This window comes from Prunus dulcis, chromosome 5, assembly GCF_902201215.1.
Source record: "Prunus dulcis chromosome 5, ALMONDv2, whole genome shotgun sequence".
In the NCBI taxonomy this organism is placed as follows: domain Eukaryota; kingdom Viridiplantae; phylum Streptophyta; class Magnoliopsida; order Rosales; family Rosaceae; genus Prunus; species Prunus dulcis.
In genome coordinates, this window is record NC_047654.1 from 4,147,658 (window position 1) to 4,174,303 (window position 26,646).

The window sequence follows — 26,646 nt, forward strand, 5'->3', positions numbered from 1 at the left end:
CACTCTTCCAGTTGGGTTTTCTAACTTTTCTTTTCCTCTTTCCAGGTATGGAAAGAATGTGTGATGTCCCCTGTATCTGAGGCAGTTGTCTTTTAGAATCTAAGAAGAGAAAGAGTGCGAGAGTTTTGAGCTTTAATTTATAATGCCAGTTCCACTTGCCCCATATCCAACTCCTCCAGCACCATACACACCACCTGCAAATGGTATCATTACTCAAAATCTGTCTTCATCTTATTTGGCTTGAAAACAATGTGAATTTTCTCTCTATTTTTCCTGCTGAGAAAATTGCTGAGAAAATGAGGGACTGGTTGAGAATTCTTGTCATTGTCCAACACTGACGTCAGAAATGTCACATAAGATTTTCGTTTTAATTTTCTTTTCCTCCCATCTCCTCTGTTTCTTCTTCTTCTTTTTTTGTTCCTCTAAACACAAATAATGTCACAGGATTTTAGACTAAACTGTACAAGATTAGCAAAATGTCGACATTTCATTTGCATTCAATTCATAGCATGGATATGTTGTTTAACTAGGAAGAAACATGGGGACTATCTATAAGAAGTAGATAACTAAAACTCATCTCCATAATCCCCTTGAAAATGATGGGATTAGGAGGGATAAATTTTAGTCATCAACCTCTTATGAATAGTCCTCCTTCGTCCTCCAAGTTAGACAACAATATCCTTATCATGCCTTGATTGCATATGAAATATAGCCACTTTGCTAGTCTAGTCTAGTCTAATCCTCTCTAACAAACGAGATAATTTCTTGTCAGTTTAGTTGATATCTTGCATCACTTTGAGGGTAACAAATCCAAAACTCTGTAGATTAATATCCACGTCGAGACAGAAGTTTACAATTCCTAGCATGAAGCCAACCAATTAATCTACAAGAACAAATACAATCAATTTTGGCTAATCTGGTGGTCATCTTCATCTAACTAAGTTGATTGATACAAATTGTTTCAAGACATAATTCCTAACATTGGTTGGATTTTATGTACGGGCAGAAGTCCCAAGAACAGCTTATTGCAAATCCAGTGAGTTTCACTCTTCATCTTCAGCATCAGAGCTCCCATATACAACAGAAAAATAAAATCCGAGGGTCCTGAATGTGAGCCCTGGAAACCTGTGAGAGCCTCCTGGTCGCATATCAATCTTAACCAATGGCCATCGCATTGCTTGCGCAGCTTCACACTCCTCCCATCCATCCCCAATTACGCAGAAGCGGACATTTGGGTGGTTAAAACGCACCTTGATCTGCTGAAAACAGTGTAGTTTTCCCACTTCCCAGGAACTATAGACTGAAGAAATTATAAAGATTTGTCAGTACCCATCCTCACAACTTATAAATAAGTTGTTAAAAGCCCCACTAATGCATAAAACAAGGTCTATATGTCGATCACCAGAATCCATGAAACAAATAGAATAAAATAAAACTATGTGACGCATCAGGACTCCACTTCTTGCATATGCACTACTTCAAAACAAGTTTTCCAATAATTTTAAACTGCATTAGAGGGCAATAATTCTGATTCTTAACACTAACTACAGTGTTGTTAAAGACAAAATAATCTAGAAAGAAAAATAACAAGCTTCGCAAACATTAAGTGATAAGGATTACTAACCATTTTCATCAGTTATCATGCTGTTGAGTCGAAAGAGCAAGCATTTTACAAGACTGGGAATCAATGATCCAGATGTCACTAAAAGATTAATATGCTGATACTTCGAAGCAGAAGATTCATTGATCCCATCAGCAGCCACAAGAGATGTCTTTTTGTGCCCAGCAGAACACTCTTCCAAGAAGATGCGCGCTACATTAATACAGGAGGAAGATGATTCTTGAGCAACTATAGAAGAATGTTTAATAATGGAAGAGAACAAAGTCGAGGCATAATGCATTTCTGACACTACACAGAGAAAACTGCTCCTTAGGATTACCAGAAAGACGGGTGCATCCCAAACATCATTAAGGTGAAGAGAAGCAAGGTAACACAATTTAATTTGTGATGGCAGAGTATCTATTATAGGAGGTGATGTCACTGAAAGATGGGAGATGGAGGGGTGTGCCAATTATTTTCTGGCATTGCATGGGTTTGTTACAGTTTAAAAGATGATGATGGTAGACAATTCCTAAACGTAGAAACATTTTTTTTCTGAGAGTGTTCAAAACAGGCACTAGCTCTATCTTCCATATCCTCAACCAATCATCAAAAACTTTCGTTTTTGTGCTCATAAAGCTAAATAGCAACTATAAAGTTTAGAAATCAATTACTGTCTAATAGGCATAGGATGGGTTATTAAAAGTGCTATTTCCCTACCAAACAGGTGACTTCATCCTCTTGACTTTCCTAGACCCTCCAAGTATTGACATTCTTCTTTGGTTCAGACGCTTGCCACTATACCACATTAACTGCTTGATAGCTAACAGGGATTTTGAATCTGTTCCCATAGAAACTAATTTGTCCAGCATTGTTCATTCAATCACAGCCAACACCATTACATTCCTTGGGGCATTCTTTTCACTAGTGGATCTTATGAAAGACCAAAAATACTCTTGTTTGACTGCTCAATTCTGTACGAATTAGCAAACCATTCATGCTAACTTCCTTATTTTCTGGTAGCTCCATTCCCACCATGGTTGTATAAGTTTGTCTAGTTTAATGGATATATCTTCTCGATAATCCGTTTCCTCTGCTTTCCTATTTTTTTTTTTCCCATCGAAAAAGAGAAAGCATTGTTTTGGGTTCACATACCACAAAATTATTAATCAGAAAACCTTATTTCACAGTAACCAAAAAAAAAAAACAAAAACAAAACAAAAACAAAAACAAAAAAACAAAAAACAAAGCAGTCCTCAATAAAAGAAATTCATTTTGCATGTTGCACACTGTGTCTTGAAGTGGAATAACCACAAAGAGTTCAAGTTATAGGACAATGGGATCAATGAGTTGTAAACTATTAGTATGACTTGGTAATAGACCTTTCAATGATTGTGTTCCAACTTTTCATTCATAGAAAGTATTTCGATGTATTTTCCATGCTGATTCAGGATACCCAAAGTAAAACAAAGTTGGAGAACTTACACCAACCCACCAAACATTAATCTCAGCTTGCTTAGCAATGGGTTTCCAGTATCAACTAATATAACAATGAATCAGTTGTTATACAATCAGATTGCTTTCCCTGAACTGTTAATAGTATTTATTCATTTTTGCAATTTAGAATACTGGAAAAAAGGCCAGGACTTGTGGAATATATCACCAGGAAGAGGGAAGTATTCAAAGCAGTAAACCAGAAGCTTATAGGCCGATAAACAACAATCACGAAAAAAAAAAGCAAAGATACCAAAATCTAGAAGCTGGGACATTATAAAACCAAATACCTGAGGAAAGCCATCTGTCTGTATATTTATCAGTCATATCATACAACTCATCCAAGTCTTTTATCATCTCTTGATTTAGGAAACTGTGCAAACCCTGAAATAACAGAATGTTTGAGTTTTTTCTACAGATAGCTCTAACATTAAAACATCCAAAATAGTTTACAGAAGCCTATGCAGCTTTCTTAATCAGAAAACAAAAGCACACTAGTTCTTTATACAAATGAATAATAAGAACAGATGTCAAATGAGTATGGTAGCTTAATTTAACTTTTTTTAACACATCAAATTTGTTAATAAGAATGGAATTGAGATTGGTATTAATAGGAGCAGGGTAGCTAGTCCATCAGGAGCTAGCCCTGCAGAGCCAAATTCTGTTAGACAGCCATCAAGCTAAGTCACATGGCAAGAATAATTCTTTCCTCAAGCATAATATGTTCATGATTCCAAAATGACATGAGCTCTCTGTGGATTGTCTCCATCAAACATAAATTTCCCAGGTGACTTATGATTTTTTTTTTTTTTTAAGTGAGGATTATGCTAGTTATGTGATTTATTTGTCCCTTGAATCTTTGAAAGAAAATGATATTGTTACCAGAGTAAGACCATATATTGTGTTCTATACACCTTTTTGATGAAGAATCATCCCTAAGCACTACCTTGATAACATTGCGTGCATGACGGTAAAGTACATATATATTTCTTCCTATCTACATCGAATTTCAAGCAAGAGGAAAACATTGCATGACTATTTTTGGAGTTTTGTAACATCTTTAGGGCCAGTTCCAATTTTAAATGCATTTATGACCAATTATATTTCTATAACATATAAGAAAATGATAAATGTTGCATGTTGATCATGTGCATCAAAGAAACCAATGCATCACTATCACTGCTAGAACAGTGCACTCTCAATAACGCAACCCTGAAACCAAAAGGCTTGTCTCAATGGTGTAGAAGAATTTAAGAAAACTTTGCATGTATACACCAATTTACAAGTAAAACTTAAACCATGACAAAATTAAAGAACAAAAACTTCTTCTACAAATAGGATGTGTTTGCACACCTGTTTGTATCTATGGGCTATGAATCTGTGCCTATACGCCAGTTTTCTATTGTTGGAATCATCATATGGAGGACCAAACCCATCTTGGTTGAAATCATAATCAGAAAGATTCCGCCCATCATCATACTGGCTCAAGGCATCAAGAGAGGGTTTATTGTAGTTCTCAATCTGCATCACCAATCATTTGAAATTTTCAAAATTTCAAATGCCATGTAACTCAGCAAAGAGTACACATACACACATAAATACGACTATCTGTATTTGTAATTGAAGGTCTAAACTTACTTGTTCATAAAAGAAATGATCGTCACACAAAGCAAGAATGTGCTTCTCCCACATCTTTCCGATTTCAACACCCTCTTGGATATTCTTCAAACCATTGAAAGCCTCCGCATACGTTCCATTCAACAAAGACTTGAGCAGTATAAGAGTTTCATCCATGTCCCATATATAGACATTTATTTTCTGATCCATCCTGCTTTGAGAAAACCCATTTGTCACACTAGTACTTTCACCCATTATCTTCTTCAATTTTGGTGTCAATCCTAAGGAGCTAGTTCCCAGCCTGGAGACTGGAGAATTAAACAATCAGAATATACATTTTGTAACTCTGAGCCAAACTAATCAATGAACACAGTTTGCTTGATTTGCGAAAACAACACACACAAAATTCACATTGCTTTTCAAACAACTACAAAACTAGATTTAATTTTACTGAGCAGAAACATTAACGGGCACAAAAAAGGTTTGTCAAAGGCTATATAGAAACATTATCGGAGAACAAAAGCTTCTGCTCAGATGGGTTGTATTAAAAGATATCTAAAAAGAAAAATGAAACAGCAACCCAGTTGTAATTGCAATCAAAAACTACAGAATCAAACACAACTTCAGATTAATGATGAAAAGCATTCAAGCTTAGATTCTTACCTTGAGGTCAGCTGGGGCAGTAAAATCGTGGCAACGCAAAACAAAAACGAAAAACAGAGAGTAAATATATACGACTTCCTTTGGGCTCCAGAGCTCAGGCACAGCTCTCTTTTTCATTTTTTTCTGAACTGTACAGGCAGCCCGAGCCCAGATTTCACTTTATTTAGGCTTTTGATAGCCCATACAGGACCCACAACAAGGTATACATATTCAAAAGTGAGGGATTCAATGTGACCGTCCAATAATGGCTTTGCAATGGATCTGACGGCTTGTAAGGCCTTCTCCAACTCATGAGGGTCTAAATTCAAATTTTTCTCTTTTAAAAAGTAATTATTTGGGTTTTATTCGGACTTAAATTGTTTTTTCTTCCAACCCTTCGGACTCAAATTTTAAGTCCGTAATTTAATTAAATTGTTTAAGAATGATTTAAGTCTTTTTTTTTTTTAATGGATAACTTTTCTTCATTTAATCTTTTTAAATAACTTCATAATTTAATTTTTTGAACAATTTGACCTTAAAAAATTGAAATTCTACAAATATAATGTTTTTGGTAGATTATTTGAGAAATGAGTAGGTATTTATAGAGTTTGGGGTGAGTTTTGATGTTGAATCGGATTTAAATTAATTAAAAATATTATTTTGATCCTTGGATTTAAATTTCAACCTTTTGATTTTTTTTTTATCGTTAAAATAGCCTAAATTTAATATATATTGTTGATTTAAGTTAATATTAGAATATTAAAAAGTAAACAAATAACATCACTACAAGCCAAAGGCAGCATCTTCCACATGGGCTGTTGGCGGGCCCCAATAAGGAAAGCTTGCACATGGGCTGCTGATGCAACAGGTGGGCTCCACTAATTTTTTTTAGGTCCAAGCAATACTTGGACTATTTGGGTTCAAATTTGGATTTTCCCAAATTTTGGCCTCTTCATTTCTTGGGTTGGGAGAGATTTTGGACAATAAATTGGAATTTTTTGGATTTAACCTCATAAGTTGGAGATGGCCTAAAGACCCCTTCATTATAACCCCTTATTACAATCTCCTCGTACAATTTCGATCCTTATTAATTTGAGCTCTTGACATATTAGCACAAACGAATGTCCAAGTACTTAAAAAAGCATATGTAAGAGATATGTTCGGGCAAGAATTCTACAGTGAGGGCCTCCCAACACTAGAGACAAATGTTAATGCTTTCTTTGATGAATGAAACCCTTTTTATCGTTGTTGGCAAGAAAAAGAAAACAAACAAAGGCAAAAATTTTTAATTCTCTCTATTTCTCTTGCAAATGAAAGCAAGTTTGTAATGCAAATAAATGAAAAACAAGTCCTTTTGATGATGATAGATTAGGCCAGACGTTAGCACGAAGTGTTTTTTAATATTATGTTTATTTATTTTTGGGTTTGTCAGGCCTTCTAACATGTAGCTATAAATTATGTTTATTCCAACAATTACATAATATATTTAAACAAATTCGTCACTCTTTTTTTTTAAACATGTAAGTTCTTGACTTGTTTCTAATAAGAACAAGACATAGTAGGAATCTTTGTCAATGAAAAATCGTAGGGCAGCCAGTCATACCTTGATAGGAACGAAACCTTGTAGTGTATGTGCATATAGTGTGTCATCGATGAGGAAAACATTTCTCATTTGTTTAAGACTTTTGGCTCATGCATGATGTATCTGGAAAAAGGTCAAATGCGTCCGTTCTAAATAAAATCACCATCATCAACTTGATTAGATTAATTACCATCTTTTAAAATCAGTTTATATTAATTAATAGAGGCCGTGTAATAAGTCGTGCAAAGAGACAAAATTTTCCCAAATAAATCCCATCCATCTTATCATGAAAGAGAAAAAAAAAAAAATTCCGATCAAATCTTATTGATTGTTATCTTGTTCTTTAAATAGAGAAGATTACTATCCAAATTTGAACTTGTAAGGGACATGCTAATAGAAACTCTTTTTTTTTTAAAAAAAAAAATAAAAATATAAAGTCAGGAATTTTGGATGGAATTCTAAATAAAGATTTAATTTTAAAGTATTTGAAAAGGAAATTGTTATTATCTCTTTTTGAAAAAAATAACTTAAATATAATTCAAGCAAATTAAAGATTGAAGAAGTCCTTGAGTTGTGATAGTCAAATTATTATGTGATATTACAAATTCACATGTTATAATATGATAAATAAAACATGTGCTACAACAAGCACGAATAGTTTATTAAAAAAATATGGTGGAAGGATTAGTAACACCACGTGATGGTGTCATGATCACACCGAAAAATTTCTAGATTCTAGCCGTGTTTCACCTCTTTGTTGGCAAAAAAAAAAAAAAAAAAGGAAAAAAAAAAGTCATCTTAATAATTATTTTGAATTTACAAAAGGTTTATTTTGATCACTAATAATTCCAAGAAGTTGAAGTAATGTTTTGGAAAGTTAAAACCTTACTAAAACCAACATATCTTTGAAAAAGAAAACGAAAATAATGAAAATTATATTACATTAAGAAAAGAAAAAAAAAAAAAAAAAAAGGAAGAGGAAAAAGACAATAGGAGAAAGAGGGTACAGGAAAATGGTTCCCCTGTTTTATATAGTAGGGAGGATTAACAGCCCATAGAATCAAATAGAAATTCAAAATTCCCAACTAGCCTTTTCTTGCTTGGCACTCTCCAAACTCTCTCCACAGCGCCAAAGCCATGGGTGTGAAGCGCAAGCAAGAAGACCCTCCACCATCCTCTGCCAGTGTAGAAACAGTAGAAGAAATAATGAAAATCTACAAGTCCCTGCCGCCAAGACCCTCCATTGAAGAGGTTGAAGCAGCCCAGTCTGTGCTCAAAACAGTCAACAGTGAGGAGGAAAAGAAGCTTGAGGAAATATCAAAGCAAGAGAAGCCCGAAAATGTCCCTGAAGAGCTCTTCTCTGTGTTGCAGGAGGTGAAGAAAACTATGGTTTTGTTTCAGAGCCAGGACCAGAGGAAAGAGGCTGTTCATGTGGTTGAGATGGAGGGTTTGTTCCAGACCTTTGATGATCTTATCCAGACAGCTTCTGGGTTGGTTTCTGGTGATACTCAGGTTCAGAAACATGTTAATTTAGAGGACCCAGTTGAGAAAATTGGGAGAGAAACTGTGATCAGTGATGAAAGTTTGACGATGAAGAAGGAAGATAAGGAATCAGAGAGAGATGGGTTTAAGGGTGTGGTGAGAAGTGCTTCCACTTTGTCTTCAGGTTAGCATAAAAAAAATTCAATTTAATTTGAGAATTGATGTCTATGAAAACCATGAATTTATATAAGAATTATGTGTTCGAGATAATGTTTGATGTGATGATTATACTTTGGTTTTGAAAGACTACTAATTATGTACTTAGGTGGTATGATTTTTTTTTCAGTTTTTTTTTTTTTTGTGTTCTTCTGTGAGGAATGATAACTTTTCCCAAATCTTTATCCGCTATCACATGGAGAACAAGAATGTTGAAATTTTACTCATGAGGGTATAAAACCTTTGAATCAATACGATGTTCCAGTTTTGATGAACCTCAAATAAATAAATAAAAGGTCTTATATTAGTCTTTTCTTGTTCTGTCTTCAAAGTCTCCATCCTACGAGAACTATTGAATGTTTTTATGAGCTATGTTTTCTGTTCTTCATTTTGTTTTCTTGTTCAACTATCATATTATGGTTGCGTAGATATTTGTATAGATTGTAAGGGCAAAAAGTTGTGTATCTTAAAAAAAGGAGATTGGTTTTATGGCTAGCTGAAAATTTCTTCAATGTTTTGATATTGTTATAGGTGCAGTGGACTCTGAGAAAATGAGTCTAATGAAGGTGGCAGCTGTCATTGAAAACACTGCTAAAAGTGGTGCAGTAGTTCTTGATCTTAAAGGGAAGTTGGAAGATAAAGTGGAGTGGCTTCCTGTATCGCTTGGGAAATTATCAGAAGTCACTGAACTGGACCTCTCTGAAAACCGGATCATGGCCCTTCCGCCCACGATGGGTGGCCTTAAAGCCTTAACAAAGCTTGACATTCACTCAAACCAGCTTATAAACCTTCCAGAGTCGTTTGGTGAGTTGAGCAATCTCACTGATCTTGATCTCCATGCAAACCTGTTGAAGTCTCTGCCAGCTTCATTTGGGAACTTGATTAACCTCATTACCCTTGATTTGAGTTTAAATCAGTTCACACGTTTGCCTGATGTAATTGGGAAATTGGCCAGTTTGAAGATATTGAATGCTGAAACAAATGAGCTTGAGGAATTGCCTTACACGATTGGATCCTGCACATCACTTGTGGAGCTACATTTGGATTTCAATCAGCTAAGAGCTCTGCCAGAGGCAATTGGAAAGCTGGAAAGCTTAGAGGTTCTTACACTTCACTACAACAGAATTAAAGGGTTGCCAACAACTGTTGGGAATCTTAACAATCTGAAGGAGCTTGATGTCAGCTTCAACGAAATAGAATCCATACCTGAAAACTTGTGCTTTGCAGTGAGCTTAAAAATCCTGATTCTGGCAAACAATTTTGCAGACTTAAGAGCCTTGCCACGATCAATTGGAAATCTTGAGATGCTTGAAGAGTTGGATATCAGTGATGATCAGATTAGAACTTTACCACACTCCTTCAGACTTTTGTCAAAACTGAGAGTTTTTCGTGCCGACGAGACACCTTTGGAAGTTCCACCAAAAGAAGTTATAAAAATGGGTGCCCAGGTAATGCAAAATATATATGCTACTACGGTTTTTAGTCTGTGTATGTCTTAACTTTGATATATAAAAAACTCATATTCAACTTGTTTGTTGATCACCAGGCAGTTGTACAGTACATGGCAGATTATGTTGCCAAGAGAGAGAATGCTACATTTCAACCATTGAAGAAGAAGAAGAAGAAGGGACTTTGGTTCTGGTTTTGCTCAAAACTTTGCTCCATTGGTAGAAATTCAACCAAGAACAAACCTGTACTAGTTTGAAACCTTGCTTACATTTTTTTCCTCTGAAGAAATTGTGCCACAGTAACGGCCTATTGTCCATATTTATTCGAGTGAGACCAAAAACTTTTCTACTTGTAGAGTGTATTTGCTTGGGTCTAGTGGGTTGAGAGAGAAAATGTAACAAAACATCATACCCCTATTATATTATATGTGCAGATAATAAATTAATAACTCTTACTCTTTGAGATAATTTTTGTTGATACAATTATGAAATTGTCTTCAGTTGGTTGAAATGTATGGATAAACAACCTTCATTTTTTTCATATGCTGAAATTCGAGAGAGAAATTATTGTATGGTGTCGGAATATTATTGTATAATTAAATGATGAATTTATGTTTCAAAGTATAATATAATTGCTCTTGAAATCCAATTGGTAGCCTTACTGACACTGTTTTTCCAAGATAACGGTCCAATAAACTAATCCATTTTGTTTTATTTATTTTTCAAAAAAAGAAGGCTTGTGAGTTTCATATGGCAAAAGAGTAGCTGACTTTTAGCAAAAACTACACAAAAAAAAGGGTCATTTTCTAAAACGGCGGGCTCAATTCTCTGCCCAAGAATGTTCCGTAAAATACATGTATATTATTCTTCAAATCAGAAAGGTAGCAAATTTGCCTTCAGCATCGCAAATGACAGCCCTCAAACCCGCCAGCAAAGATTGTTTCTCCCAGGTTGCATCAATATTCAACTGCATGTCTTTGGTGATTTACCATACAACACACATGGTATATGTGGCTGGTTATATGCATTTACCAATTTGCCCCCAAAAACAGAAAAAAAGTAACATTAGCAGTCCGTTTTCCAAATTTCCCGTTCCACACGCTCAACTCGCTCAACTCACTCTAACACCTAACCAAAAAGAAAGAAAAAAAGAAACAAAGAAATATAAAGATCCTCCTGTTTTGCATGCCCTCCTCCTATTCTCGATTCCTTTTCTCTCTCAGTTTCGGCAACTGAGACAACAGCCAGAAACCGATCGTCCCCAATTCCATGTGAGTTTCTTGAAATTTTCTTTCTGGTTAATATCATATTTCGATGCACTTTCTTTGTAACTCTCCTGCTTTTATTTTAACGATTTGTTTTTATAAATTTTTTTTTTGAGCCTATAGATACAGCTAGATATATAATTACATATACTACACACAATGGGTTGCACTGTGAGAGAGAAGCACATCCGTACAAATCGTAGGCCCCGATCTGCAAAACCCGATTTCGATTATTGTTGCCATATTGATAGAGCATCAATCTCTAAATCCATACTCGAATCGGGTCTCAAACCATTCAATCACCATCTGGGTTCCAACAACGATTCCACCCAGAACCCTAAATCAAGCCCAAGCCCCAACTCCAATTTCGATGAGAGTGGGTGGGGTTACTGCACTGAGGAACAATTAGAAGAAATTCTTTTGAAGAATTTAGAATTTTTGTACAATGAGGCTATTTCTAAGCTAGTTGCATTGGGTTATGATGAGGATGCTGCGCTTAAAGCGATATTGAGAAATGGGCACTGCTATGGTGGCATGGATGTGCTGACCAACATTTTGCATAACTCATTGGCTTATTTGAATAGTAATTGTGGTAGCAGTAATGGGAAGTCAGATGAGGCTGAGCCCGTTTTTGCTGACTTGAGGCAGTTAGAGGAGTACTCGCTTGCGGGTATGGTGTGTATGTTGCAGCAAGTTAGACCACATTTGAGTAAAGGTGATGCCATGTGGTGTTTGCTTATGAGTGATCTTCATGTGGGTCGAGCAAGTACTATGGAAATTCCTGTGCTTCCCGGAGGAGGTATTGAAAATAGTAGTTCGATATCTACTAGTGTTGAGTCTGGTAGTAATGGTAACCATTCAGTTGGTGTTATGGCTCCGGCTCTTTGTAGGTTTCATGGTGGTTGGGGGTTTGGAAATGGGGGAAGTTCAGAGTTTCCTGTTCATGGGTTTTTCTCTTATGGTGCTGAGTTGACTTTGCAAAGGGATATTGAGTGTCCCAAGAGGTTTAACCTTTCTCCTTCAATGAAGTCATTGTTGAAAAGGAATGTTGCAATATTTGCAGCTGGTTTTCGAGCAAACTCAAAACAGTTAAATGCACAACCACAGGCTTGCCTGAGTAATTTGGCGAGTGGGGATACCCCGGTTGCACTGGGGTCTGAAGTTCCGGTTCAGCAGTCTGAGAAAACACGAAATTCGAAGAACCAGGAGGTGGTTAACTCAGTGATGAGTAAGTTTCGTGATTTGAATCTTGATGAGAATTTAGAGTTTGTGGGGGAAGATCAAAAGAATGAGGTGATAGTAAATCTTCTTCATCAGGTTGAAGAGCTTGAGAAGCAAGTTAAGGACCGGAAGGAGTGGGCCCACCAAAAGGCTATGCAAGCTGCAACAAAGCTCAGCCATGACCTGGCAGAGCTTAAAATGCTGAGGCTTGAAAGGGAGGAGACTCAAAGGTTGAAGAAAGGGAAACAAACTCTCGAGGACTCAACTATGAAGAGACTATCGGAGATGGAGAATGCATTAAGAAAGGCCAGTGGTCAAGTGGACAGGGCAAATGCAGCTGTGAGACGGCTTGAGACTGAGAATGCAGAAATTAGAGCAGAGATGGAGGCTTCTAAACTGAGTGCTTCAGAGTCAGTCTTAACCTGTTTGGAGGTTGCAAAGAGGGAGAAAAAGTGCCTGAAGAGGATGTTGGCATGGGAGAAACAAAAAATTAAACTGCAGGAAGAGATTGCAGAGGAGAAAGAGAAGATTTCAGAATTGCAACAACATTTGGCTCAGATGAAGCATGATCAGAAAGAAGCTGAGGTTTGTTGACTCCATATATTTTATCTCTGCACATTGGTACCCACCTCAGGTGTCTCTTTACATAGTGCATGTTTATGTTATTTGAATTTACATGTTGTTAATATGTCTGGTTACATAGGGCCATGTTTTTTGATTCATAGAAAGTCAAGCAACCCCTTGATGAGAACCAAATGTTTAGTTTCGAACAACTAACTAAAGTGAAGTAACCACTCAAAACTTAAGGTCTCACTGTTTAATGGAAGAGGGATCATTGAGTGGGGGAATAGTTTAGATACTACAATATGCAAGCTCAGGATCCTTGCCATCTAAAAGCATGGGATTCTAGAGTTTGGTTTAGAGTAATGAAGAAGTCAAGGATCATAGGCTGGTATTCTTTGGTCTATTATCTGTCTGATTTCATTCTGTTGTACTTCGAATATGCTTATGATATGATGGGGCGTTTGGAGTTTCCAACCTTTTCTTGCTGTTTTGTAATCTTTCTCCACCTAAGAAGCCACTTGTGAAGTACTGAAGTGTATTGTTGTAATTCCATGAAGTTTGGAATACTTCATTTATTATGTAATTGGTCCTATATCACTTGGGTTCTGGGTAAAGTTTTCTTGACTTAAAATTTTTTCATAGCAAATCCTGTACTGTGTCCTAACTAGATGCTCCTTCCGCTTTAAACTGTTAATATCTTCAGGTTGGTTCTGGGGTTTTAATTTTTCCTAAATTCTAATTTACCAGTTTTTTGTATCACTGGAACTGTGATTGTTGGCTATAGGTTTGATAGTTGATTGGATTTTTATTTTTAATTTTTTACTTTCATTTCTTTTTATGAGAGCATCCGCAATGGTTGTTCAATAGTTCAAGGATGACAGAATGCTGACATTATTGCATTGAAGTATTGAACAACCATTGCGGATATCTTAATGGGTTAACCATGTTTGAGAAATTTAGTAAGCTTATATATATTTATATTGTAATGGGTATTTATATCATACTTTTTACAATTGTATCTGAAACGTTGCAAATACGCACAAAGAAACTAGTCATCATATTTAGCTGCCTATTTCTGTGTATCATAAATGATAAACCAAAAGGTGGTTCTGTTTGAACCCCAAATTTGCTAACTTGACCCCCCTCAATTTTTTTTGGTAATTGAAAATATTGTTTTACGCTGGTAATTTCTCAGGCAAAATTAGCTTCCCATCCTTGGTCAGCTTAAGTTGTTGACTGAAACTTTGTGATATTTTCAGTTGTGTGAGTATAGTCTTTAGACTTTTGTTGGCATCGGCATTGCTTTATTAAACAACTGAGCTTCTGTTTCTCTCCCTAGTTTGGGAGTTTTAGGGTTAGGCTTTATATTTTGGGTTAAAGGGCCTGTAGTTTTCAAGTTGATGGGTGGATTTGTTGTTTTTAATGGTTGTTTTGGTGGGGATTTTGATGGGTTTTGAAGTTGAATTTTAGTGGTAAAGGCTGAGATGGTGACTAAGGGTTGCTTACCAATAAATTTTATTTTATTTTTTGTTCTGTTTGTGTATGCATATTTACATGGGTACTTCTTTTTTGGTGGCAATTATGTATGAATATGTATATGGTTTTTTCCAATCGTTCTAAAGTTCTGTTCAGTTTTGCTGTAGCTATTTTGTGTAGCCATATAAATATGGCTAACTGCAACAATCACCAAGTCAATATTGACATTGATGAAGTTGGTACATTTGCTATGTTGTTTATCCTGTTATTTATAGGGAGTGTAGCCACCAAATTGGGACTCACATCCATTTTTCTTGAAGTTTTCGCTTTGATGTTAGGTACAGTTTTCCTTACATTTTGAATGGAGTAAACTGGTTGGTAAAATTAGTAGCAAGAGGGTTTGTGTAAGGGACAGATTAGAAATCCTTTTTTTCTATTCCAAAGTTTGTCTTTTAATTTTTTAAACGTAGTAAAAACCTTAGATGCTAGATTCTGGCACCCCTTGGATGGGGGTGTGAAGGGGATGAAAGTCTTTTTCCCCCAAATTTTATCTTTGATTTATTTTTCTTTTTATTCAATGGGTTTATAAATTTACAAATAAGTGACTGAATCAATTGAGGAATTTGGGGGGTTCAAATTAGAACAACCCACTTCTATATGGAATGTGATACCAAACCCTCCAGTGAAGGATGCAAGGTAAAACAATTTTTATTTTGGCCATAAGCCCAAACCTAGAAATTAGGTTGATTTAATCATTATTTTTATGAACTTTAGAATTTAAGATATTTATTTTATATATTCAGCTTTTGCTTATTATAGTTTAGGTATTAATTATCAGGGTTTAATTGTAAGGTGTTTTTTTACTTAATCATTTTGGGATTGCCATGTAAAAGAGTCATAATTGTCATAGGGTTTCAGACTGTTGTCATATTGATTCTCTCTCTCTCTCTCTCTCTCTCTCTCTTGCCTTTACGATTCCCTCTATTCTTCCTCCCTTTGACTTTTTTGTTCTATAAAATTTATATAATAAGATTAAAAGTACCAGTCACTGAAGTGCTCACATAATCCGTCACTACTCTCAAAATATCTCTAAACCAAAGCCCACCTGTTTTTTTGGGTCAACTTTCAATGGCAGCAGCACTCCTTGGCTGGGCTGCCACGGCTAACCCTTTTTTTTCCAAATTTTTTTTTTAAAGCTTGTGGGGTTGAGCATTTTGGTTGGTGGTAAAAAATCACTCTCCATTGATGTGCTTCCATAATGTGCTTTGGAGTTTCATATTAATATTTATTGATCTTTGGATTCTACATATCCCATACCAGTGCACCAATTCTGCTGAGCTATTTTCTTGTTACAGGTGAAATGGGGGCAGGAGCTGAAGGCTAAGGAGGAAGCCTTAGCACAAGTGGAAGAGGAACGACGTGCTAAGGAAGCAGCTGAGGCTAGTAATAAACGAAAGCTTGAGGCTCTGCGCCTAAAGATAGAAATAGATTTCCAGCGTCACAAGGATGACCTCCAAAGACTTGAGCAGGAACTCTCACGCCTAAAAATATCTGCCCAGTCTACCGAATTGCTTCATCCATCAAATGCTTTGCCAAAAGCAATTTCTGAGGGTGCAAAACCCCAAGGAGAAACTATTGCTAAGCTGCTTCGTGAATTAGATAACCTGGAGAATTCATCAGAGAAAGAAGTCAGCTGTGATAGGGAATGCATAATTTGTATGAAAGACGAAGTCTCCGTTGTTTTCCTGCCATGTGCTCATCAAGTTCTTTGTGCCAATTGCAATGATGATTATGGGAAAAAAGGTAAAGCGACCTGCCCATGTTGCCGGGCTCCCATTGAACATAGGATTCGTGTTTTTGGTGCAAGTTCTTAGTTCTCCTAGAGAAGGATTCTGTCTTCTCCCCGAGTATGACTATTTCAGGTATACCAAATAATATACATTTCAAATTTCCTTGGTCATTCAGGCTACATGCTGAGCACATCAGCAAAATAGATATGTGCTAATATAAAAAGAAAGCTTTTTTTCTTTCTTTCCAGCTTGTGTTTTTACAATTTGGAGTGACAAGAACATCTGTTTCTCGGTTGTTTCCATCCTGGTTTCATTAGCGAAATCGGCTAATGCTTTTTATATAGTAACATACATTTGCAGCTCAACGAGGAAATAATTGATTGTTATGATTGCTGTAAAATGGTGCTGATTTTTTTTGGAGCATGTTATAGGGCAGTAGCATATAGTCTGGAAATTTGAAACAGTGAAACTAGATATGAGCTATCTGAGTTTTTCTGTTCCTATTTCCTCCATGGAGATGTGCTGATTACAAGTGTATAATGGTCTCTTCGTTGTCCGGTGTGTAAATTGTTTTTTTCTTTCTCCATTTTTTGATTGTTTGTTTAATGCTGGATTTTTTTCACCATTGTCCCACAATGTGTTTCCCTACCATACATCTTCTCCATGATGCATGGTAGGCAAACAAAAAAAATCGTGGAAGTGCCCTAATTAGCAACAAAAAATTATGACTTGCTACAATGCCATGATGAGAGGAATTGGGAACTAAATACTCTCCAATGTCTAACCATCTTGCTGGCTTCGTTTTCTATGGGTATACACATAATACGCAACCATGAAGATGAAAAAGAGCAGCGGCACTAAACCAACAAGCACCTTCTGCCTTGCATCAATACCTCCTGCATCTCTCTTATCTGAAATGTTGAAAACAAGAAGCATCTATAATGAATTCACATAATTTAGACGTAAAAACTCAAATTATATAAACAAAGCATACATTGCATTAACAACTTGGACCTCCAAAAAGAGAAAAAAGAAAACAACTTGGTGAAGATGTATGATGTATGATAGGCAAATCACAGCTCGACACCTGTCTATTTATACATGAGAATGACTTGTCATGGAAAAATTAGCAGCATGTGTCAAATTGTGATTTGCCAGCCTCAACTATCGTAAGGAAAAAAAATTACTCTTTATGCATGCATAAGGAGCTAAGCAATGAGTTAATGGTACAAGGTCTTTGATTCAAATCATTCCAAGCAGATTATGTAAGAAATGAAAATAAAAGATATAGAGTTATTCGAACCTTGAAACAAATGTTAGTAAAGTAATAAAATAGGTAAAGCAACACACGTAGAGAAACAAATGTTAGTAAAAACCCTAGCATCTTGATCAAAGGTAAAGAACTAAACAAGCGACATATGGAATTACTATAAAAGAAGCTAGAAGATTTGCAATTACCTTCCATAATGAAATCTCTAATATATTGATGGTGGTTTTCTGGATGAAAAGTTTATAATTATTCACTGGAAGGGTTGAGAAATTGTTGTCCAAAAGCTAGCACAGAAGACAAAGATATGGCTCCAATTTCATGCTACTTATTGATCTTCTGTATATAGGGTTTGAGATCTTTGTGCATTTCCATTGTTCCTTGGCATGCAATATGAGAATCATAGTGGATATGGGGATCTATTGAAATCTTTCTGCATGTCATTATTTGGTAATGAGAGTATCCGAGTGCTTGCATAATTGCATTGAGAATTAATGCAAATCTTGGTGGTGATTCATGAAAAATCAATTGCCCTGAATACATTGCCCATATAATAATTATCATATCTCAAGGTGAATGAATATTGCACGCAGCCAAATCATAAGGTGCCTCAGATATGGAGCTTGGACTAAAATTTACATAATTTGACAATAGAGATTTCCCTCTCTATTTTGAACCAAGATCTTGAAATTTGGAAAGGGTTTGGATTGGTTTGATACATTTTGTCTAAGAGGGTTGTCAAGCGTTATTGATTTGAAGTAGGGATAACATCTTGCCAACTAATTTGCACCGACGCACATTGAAATTTTTATTACACATGTAACATGGGATGACACACATAAGTCCAGTTCTGTTACATCTAGAGGTTCACACGATTAACCTGTTTATTAGCATGTACATAAGCTAACAACATTGAAGTTTTAACTAATTTTTACTAAAACACAACATTACAAAGGAAGCCAACAATAAAAATCTAACATAACACAAGAACCGCGCCCAGACAACCAATCGCAGGGTGAGACACGACAAGACACTCAGAGGAGTTAGAGCTATCTAGACCGGCACACAACATTAGGCACTTGTTGGAGGGCAAGGGAGACGTCCGTCGTTGTAGAGAACGTGCACAAGTGAGGTGGGGGGTCTGGATATCCAGACTTCCAGGCTCAACCTTCATAGTGCGGCGGCTGCCAAATGATCTGCAGCTTGGTTTCCAGGCCGGCATGTCCAAGTCTAGGTGCAGTGATTGAAGTTGTGGTGATACTCGCGAATCCTGGTGAGAATGGGGTACGTACATTGATGTCACGACTAGTTAACACAATACGATATGATTGTTAAACATGTTAATTAATGGCATTTTCGGGTTATGGCATGAGTGCGATTATTTTGTGTCATTTTTGTGTTATTGTTTTGTGTCCAAATTTGTCATCTCTAATTTAAAGCTTTTCTTTGAGGCGAGGGTTTTTATTCATTTTATGGTGTCATTTTTTATTATATTATATAAAAATACAAACATATCATCAATACAGGAAGTGTTGGATATATGTGTGTCTATGAAGAAAGTAACGTTTCAAGAAACGTTATAGAAATGCTTTCTTTCAGACTAACTAGGAACACTGCTGCAGAAATTAGTTTCTGGTGACTTTGTTTTCCAGAAAGCAATGGAGGAATTAATAAGTGATCAGATCAATTCCCTTGAATAGTATTGCTTCACTATCACAACGAATAATAGGAGGCACTGGCTTAGGCCAAGTTGGAATATTTTTCAACAGATTTCTTAGCCGTTCTGCTTCTTTTTGCTACAATATGTGGTGCAAATTGTACTGCTTGATCAGTTTCTCACCTCATTATTAATACAAACTAAGCAAATATAAATTACAGAGGGAGAAAATAAAAATCAGCCACGAACCCTCATAGGCCGGTGGCATGAAGCAGGTCAGATGGAGGAGAAGGAGCTAGAAGATGCCAAGTGGTGAAACCTAAGCTTCACATTGAGAAGTTGAGAATGCACGAGAGATGTTTCCAAAACCAAAAAAATCAAGCACGCACAGCTGTTTGAGAACAACAGCTATGCCTCTATATGCCTCTCTATGCCTACATGCAACAAAGTGGTTCAAGAAAATCATAATGTTAGGTTTAACAATAAGCTTACCTTTCCTTCCCTTTCTGGCTAGTATTGGCTGTGTGATAACTTGTTACCCGTGAGCCTGAAGACTCTTGCTAGCTGCACTTTTTAATGCTGCGTGCATTATTTCTTTTCCACACCAACTTTGTGCCACTGGTCAACGCTTCACCGTTGACCAAACTCAAACCTTCAACATCGGAAGAATCCACAAGCGAATATTCTCCTGAGAGGATTTTTGCACAAACAATTGGTTTGTACTACCACCCCTTGTTTTGATGAAGACAAAGTAATTAACTTTAGTTTTGATATTTGTTTTCTTTGCGAATTAAGCAGATGCAGATGATTAATAAACAAGTTTAGATTCTGCTAAACAATTTTGGGGTTTCATTTGGATGACATCTTTATGCAGAGAAAAAGTTCAAAAATAATCGTAATAATCTTAATTTATATGAGTATGAGATTATAATTTGACAGTTGAGATATGGACATAATGGACAATTGGTTTAAGTATTTGAGATCTAAGAAGGTATATGCTCAATACAAAATTTAAACTTTGTTGAGCGGTAAATGTGTCACTCAGTGAAATCCCATGCGCAAAAAGTTAAAATGAATTTTCTTTTTTTTGCAACGAGAAAGAGTGAAAATGGTAAGGGGTTTGTAGCTCAAGTGATTAAGAGTATTATTCCTGCACTTCGATTTTCCCCTCCCTCAATTTCTCCTGTATAAAAGAAAAAAAAAGTGTGAATTATAGGAACCTCTAATCAGGGTTGAGTCTTAGTGAGGAAATCAGTTTTCTATTGTGTATTGACTCTTACCACTTGTGAAAGCAACCCACAATTAATATGAGCACACTTTTGTGATAGGCATGTGAAAGGTAGCAAGAGTCACCAATCTCACTTTCACACCCTATATAAAGTAACACTAAGCTGTATCAGAGAAAGTTGGGGTTCTCTGAATAGTACAACAAGACATCCAGCCAGCCAGCCAGCCAGCCAGCCAAAGCATATACTAGCCATTATTTTAATACTTCCCAAATTATGGCTGCATGGTCTTGTTCCTTAAACTGAATTTTTATATATACATACGCGCGCCCACACACATACACATATGCACATATACATATGTATGTATGTGTGTGTGTATCAAAATATAGTTATCAGAATCATCTCATCGCTGTATTGCATTAGAATTGCCAATTTCTCCACAACAATTCCCTCCACCATTTTCAGTTTGTGTGTCCTCTAAATTTTTTGGGGGTTTTCCTATATGTTTCCCAAAGTTCATGCAGGCATGGAAATGGATGACACAAATTCTGGAAAAAGTAAAGGGAATGCAGAAAAGAGTTTGCGAATTCTTGTTGATAAGATGAGGCGATTTCCGGGTTTGGTTTGGCAGACAGTGTGGAAGGTGGGACGACAGGACCCAAGAAGGGTGTTCCATGCTTTGAAAGTTGGCTTGTCTTTGACACTGGTTTCCTTGTTATACCTGATACAGCCGCTGTATGTTGGGATTGGCCAGAATGCCATTTGGGCTGTCATGACTGTGGTTGTTGTGCTAGAGTTCACTGCAGGTTATTAGTTTGCTCAAACTTTTTTTTGAATCTTATTTATTAGACTTAGAACTGTCAGGTACAAATTAGCCTATGCTTGGTTTAATCAAGACACATGTGTGATGAACAAAAGTATATATTTGTCTAATGTTTTTGTTGCTCTTTGAAAATAGGGGCAACTTTATGCAAAGGACTCAACAGAGGATTGGGAACACTGATAGCTGGATCATTGGCATTTTTCATTGAGTATGTTGCAACTAAATCTGGTCAGACTTCTCGAGCAATTTTCATCGGAGCTGCAGTTTTTCTGATAGGTAAGCTCATCTTTATTAGCTAAGCAACGTTTAGACATTTTCTAGAGAGCTATTTCCAAGTGGACCTTGGCGTTTATGTTAATCGAAAGTAGTTCTTTTAGCATAATTTTTCAATCTAAATTTTACTCATTTGTTAAATTTTCAGTTCCTTATGCTATTATGTATTCCCTCTAAAATTAGAGGGAAAAAGATCACTAGTTTAATACTTGGATATCTTTTCCTTTTTGTATTTGTTTTTATTTGGCAGGATCTGCAGCTACATACATGAGGTTCTTTCCTTATATTAGGAAGAACTATGACTATGGAATTGTGATATTTCTCTTGACCTTCAACCTGATAACCGTGTCAAGCTACCGCGTTGACAATGTCCTGAAGATTGCACATGAGCGCTTCTACACCATTGCCATAGGCTGTGGTATCTGCCTGCTAATGAGTCTACTGGTATTTCCAAATTGGTCAGGAGAAGAGCTCCATAATTCAACAGTGTTCAAACTTGAAGGCCTAGCTAGAGCTATTGAAGGTATGCAAAGCTGCTTATTATTATGTCTTTACTTTCTAATCCTAATCTAAATAACTTCTCAAATTAATATGATTATGCCAATGACACAAGTAATGAGTAGCTTCTGATTTTGCAGCTTGTGTCAACGAATACTTCAGCGATGCAGAAAAAGAAGTATCCGGAGACCAATCGACGGAGGATCCCATATATGACGGTTATAAGGCTGTTTTGGACTCAAAATCTATGGACGAAACAATGGTAGGTCCTTTGAAATCTTTTTGGTTTAATTTATTTATTAAATTCGATGTCATGGATAGACAATGAGTCTTTCTCTGCCTCTTGAATGTTTTTGTTGTTGCAATATGAGCAGGCGCTACATGCAAGTTGGGAACCAAGGCACTCAAGACACTGCTACAGATTTCCATGGCAGCGGTACGTGAAGTTGGGAAACGTTCTTCGCCATTTTGGCTACACAGTTGTTGCTTTACATGGATGCATACGAACTGAAATTCAGGTAAAACTTGAATGGATCTATTCATCTAAAACAGACAATATGGTATGCATGCCCCAATTTTTTTTAAATTTTTATTTCTAATAATACATATGATACGTAATAATATTCATTCCAAGAGAAAGAAAAAAACAAAATTCTAAAGGATGATGATGGTTATGAATTATGATTATGAGTCAGAGAACCTCATAATTAGTTCATAATGAATAAGGAAATCTGTCACATGCTTTGTTATGACAGATCACAGATTTGGAAAATAGTTTCACATGCTTCAGCCAAAAAGGGTATCTCATTTTTGCTGTGATTTTCTTAATTATTGATGAGGTTTTTTTTTTTTTTTTTTAATTTGGGAATTTCTCTTGCAGACACCAAGATCTGTTAGAGCTCTATTCAAGGACCCCAGCATTCGACTTGCGGGAGAAGTATCGAAAGGGCTAAGGGAACTTGCCAGCAGTATAAGAAACCGTCGCCATTGCTCCCCTGAGATACTCTCCGATCATCTCCATGAAGCTTTGCAAGACCTTAACACTGCCATAAAATCACAACCAAGACTGTTCCTAGGCGCCAACAGCAACCAGGCCACCAACATGCTTGCTCTGGCAGCTGCTCACGCCACCCAAAAGCAAGGAGTCTCGCTATCGAGTGTGAAAACCGACAGCTCAGCATTGCTCGACTGGAAAAACAAGAGGACAACCGAGCAGTCAAAGGAGCCGGAGAGGAAATTCTTGAGGCCCCAGGTGAGCAAAATTGCAATCACTAGCCTTGAGTTCTCAGAAGCACTTCCTTTTGCTGCTTTTGCTTCCTTGCTGGTGGAGACTGTGGCAAAGCTTGACAATGTTATTACTGAAGTTGAAGAACTGGGAAGGATTGCATGCTTCAAAGAGTATCAACATGGAGTTGAGGATATTGTTGTGACTTGTGAGAAGCCACCAGTGAATCCTGCTCAAAATCAACTGCCTTCTCATGGGGCTGATTGATAATAAAATGTGTAAAAGTATTTTGCTATGTCTTGTTTATTGGCAGTGGCTGGCTTATTGTTAAATGAAACTATTTGACATATTTTTACCTGTCTTTTTTACAGACAAATGTTCATTCATCTTCATACCAGATAATAATAATCTAGTTCAAATAATTGAAACCAAAGGCATCAATCTTATTGTTTTGATCAGATTATTCATTTTCCAGGTTCTCTTGTGGTTATTGTAAAAAATAATTTGCACTTCAATTATTCAGTTTAAAATCTGGTGCAGCTAAATGACTTAGAAGAATTAAGCATAAAAAAGGAGGTTTTTAAGGGCCCAACCGGGTTCGAACCGGTGACCTCTTGATCTGCAGTCAAATGCTCTACCACTGAGCTATGGACCCATTTGTTATACAACCGTACAAATTAATCATAAATAGTGTTTTGATTCTTTGCTTCATGGGCTTCAAATAATATATAGGCCCATAAAGAATTTTAATAACTATTTTTATTTACAATTCGAATTACATAAATTATAATTCTGGATGAGCTTGAATATGATGCACAATAATGATATAGCCAAACTGGGTTACAACATATCAGTATGATGATTTGTCAACCAAAAAAAAAAAAAAAGAACCTAATTGACTCAAAAAAAATGAAACCAATAGTTGACAAATATTAATTCTGGGGTAGAGAAAATATAAGGATAAGATACTTGAGCTCTTGCCAATATTTGTGAGGATGTCAGTGAATGAGAGAGTGTTTGTTGGGTGTAGACTAGTTAGTAATTAATCATTTCATTTGAGCATGGCTTCTTGCTTCTCAAACCACACTGTATGTTATTTGTGGAAGGGAAGAAGCAGCCCACGTAGCTTGTTTGGGTGGAACATAGGCAAGAGAAAACAGGATGAATTGCCACAGACCAACAAGTACCATGAAACTGATCTTCCATTCTCTCCTTCTCTGCTTGGCAAAACTTTCTTAAGTGGTATATTTACTCTCTCATCTCTCTCTCTCTCTCTCTCTCTCTCTCTCTCTCTCTCTCCCAATTGCATTTCACATGCATCACTAATCATTAATCAAAACCCATAATTCTTGTACATCTCTAATGCATAATGCCTCTAGCAATCACATGTCTCTCCCCAAAAAATTCAATACAAACATAATGGTGGGTTTGTTGTTTTTGATTTCTTTTGGTTCACATATCATTATGAGAGGGCATAAAATATGAAAACAGATCCAATCATAGGGTCCTTACGCTTTAAGACTTGAAACGATTTTGAGCAGGTAGGGAACTGAAGTGTTGCTATAAGGCCACCATTGATGGATTTAGTGCAGCTAATTTCCACAACTGCTGTGATTTCAAGGGGCCATGCGCCATAATTGGCTACACAAACAAGTCGTTCAAGTTTGGGGCATTCAACCCTGAAGGCTACAGAAGCACAGATGATTACTATGACACTTTTGATGCATTCCTCTTCTACTGGACAGATAATGAAATAGCTGACCCAATTGTGCTACCCAAAGTAGGAGGCAGTGGTGCAGCCCTTTTCGATTATGCTCGGGGCGGGCCACAATTTGGGGCCGATGGGCTGCTTATCGGGCCACCTCTAGCGCCGGTTATGGGGGGTTTTGCAGGTCCGGATACTAATTCGGGTATTGGTGATTTAAGGCAAGCCAAATCTAGATTAGGATTGTCATATGCAAAGAGGGAAGATGGGAAGGAGTCACTTTTTGGGGATGAGTCTAGAGCAACCCTTAAAGAAGTTGAAGTTTATTGTAGCCCTCAAATTGCAAGCTTGTACTAAACATAATAAAAGGGTATGCTTATTGCTCAAGTTCAATAAACAACCCTCTTCTCACAATAATTGGTCACGTACTAATCCTCGACTAGATTACATATAAGATTTTCGCCTATACATGTTTCGTGGCATTAGAAATCATTGTTTTAGGCACTCTTCGAACGTCTCAAATTTTGCAGCAGGAGACTTGCAAAGAAATGAACCTGCCTCATTTGCTTTGGTCATTTGACTTTGCAGATGTAGCTGCTGCCTCTTTCATTTCGTTTTCAACCAAAACAAGTGGAGAATACTCGTTTATTTGTTTCCACTACAAGGGAAAAGTAGCTGGGCGTGCTTATTTACTTTAGGCGCCAAGCAGTAGGTGCTGAGAGTGAAAGATTAGGGGGCGGGAGATTCTGTTTCAGAAAATAATGGTGGGTCTTGGATAGAAAAAGAGTAAATTATAGGCCTTTTAAGATAGCATTCCTAAAGTCACAATAGTATAGTCTCTTTTTTATCAAGATGCTTAAGAAAGTGATGAAGGGGGAGGCAGGGAACAATTGGAAAACTTGAGCTGAGAGAAATGTACATTTATTTGAAACTCATTGGGTCTGGAATGACACCTTTTGTGACCTTTCCAAGGCATCCTGCCCTTATTTAATCTGCTGTCACAAAACTAAAGTTATAATTTGTTTACTTTGGTGGAATGTTCACACCATAAAGAGCTGCACTTTTCAATGAGAAAATCTTCAGTTTGGGGTTTCCTAAAGCACCTGAGGCAGAAGAATGGTTGAAATTCTGATGGGTGGCTGCTGCCCCAAAATCAAACCACACAAACTACTAAATTAGGTAACAAAACTGGAAGCTCCAATTTGAGCACAGCTCTTAGCCTGTCTTAGCTTTCATCAGCAGCACCCCCATACCACTTCTGTTCAAGTGTGGTATATAAAAGCACTTCCCACTATTTATTTCCACATTCAACTGCAGATTCCAGCTTAAATTCACAACCAAACACAGAACTCTTACGAAGGTTTGCTTTCAGAAGTCACAACCAAAAAGGATGTGATTCTGTTAGAGCATGAGATTTCAAGTTTGAACCCCTGCAACCTGTAAATTCATAAACTGAATTTTTTTAGAACACTGATCAACTTAAATTTTTTATGAGATCCTAAACACTGATCAACTCAAATTTTTTATGAGATCCCTCAACTCCATTTTCCTTTTGAAGAACAAGGCCAGGTT

General features: G+C 36.6%; 5 protein-coding genes and 1 non-coding gene across 6 annotated transcripts; 4 read left to right on the plus strand and 2 right to left on the minus strand.

Moving 5' to 3' along the window:
* Positions 1-794: 794 nt before the first annotated feature.
* Positions 795-5,524, minus strand: LOC117626882 (eyes absent homolog). The gene is made up of 6 exons (XM_034358671.1): positions 5,375-5,524; positions 4,733-5,019; positions 4,448-4,615; positions 3,385-3,478; positions 1,625-1,813; positions 795-1,300 (listed from the first exon to the last, which is right to left on the minus strand). Exons 2-6 carry the CDS (start codon positions 4,964-4,966, stop codon positions 1,044-1,046), a joined length of 942 nt encoding a protein of 313 aa, XP_034214562.1. The 5' UTR covers positions 4,967-5,019; positions 5,375-5,524; the 3' UTR covers positions 795-1,043.
* A 2,477-nt stretch (positions 5,525-8,001) lies between these two features.
* Positions 8,002-10,549, plus strand: LOC117626951 (plant intracellular Ras-group-related LRR protein 5-like). Its single transcript, XM_034358787.1, has 3 exons — positions 8,002-8,601; positions 9,165-10,081; positions 10,180-10,549. The coding sequence occupies exons 1-3, from the start codon at positions 8,073-8,075 to the stop codon at positions 10,336-10,338; spliced, it is 1,605 nt and encodes a 534-aa protein (XP_034214678.1). The 5' UTR covers positions 8,002-8,072; the 3' UTR covers positions 10,339-10,549.
* Positions 10,550-11,165: 616 nt separating this feature from the next.
* LOC117626998 (MND1-interacting protein 1) lies at positions 11,166-16,797 on the plus strand. Its single transcript, XM_034358861.1, has 3 exons — positions 11,166-11,352; positions 11,470-13,152; positions 15,963-16,797. Exons 2-3 carry the CDS (start codon positions 11,506-11,508, stop codon positions 16,479-16,481), a joined length of 2,166 nt encoding a protein of 721 aa, XP_034214752.1. The 5' UTR covers positions 11,166-11,352; positions 11,470-11,505; the 3' UTR covers positions 16,482-16,797.
* A 3,946-nt stretch (positions 16,798-20,743) lies between these two features.
* On the plus strand, positions 20,744-23,791 carry LOC117626999 (aluminum-activated malate transporter 12-like). Its single transcript, XM_034358862.1, has 6 exons — positions 20,744-21,356; positions 21,509-21,649; positions 21,897-22,169; positions 22,285-22,406; positions 22,519-22,662; positions 23,025-23,791. Exons 1-6 carry the CDS (start codon positions 21,053-21,055, stop codon positions 23,634-23,636), a joined length of 1,596 nt encoding a protein of 531 aa, XP_034214753.1. The 5' UTR covers positions 20,744-21,052; the 3' UTR covers positions 23,637-23,791.
* A 161-nt stretch (positions 23,792-23,952) lies between these two features.
* Positions 23,953-24,024, minus strand: TRNAC-GCA. The gene has a single exon. It is a non-coding gene; the product is annotated as a tRNA-Cys (tRNA).
* A 354-nt stretch (positions 24,025-24,378) lies between these two features.
* On the plus strand, positions 24,379-25,488 carry LOC117627000. The gene is made up of 2 exons (XM_034358864.1): positions 24,379-24,611; positions 24,911-25,488. The coding sequence occupies exons 1-2, from the start codon at positions 24,431-24,433 to the stop codon at positions 25,429-25,431; spliced, it is 702 nt and encodes a 233-aa protein (XP_034214755.1). The 5' UTR covers positions 24,379-24,430; the 3' UTR covers positions 25,432-25,488.
* The last annotated feature ends 1,158 nt before the right edge of the window (positions 25,489-26,646 follow it).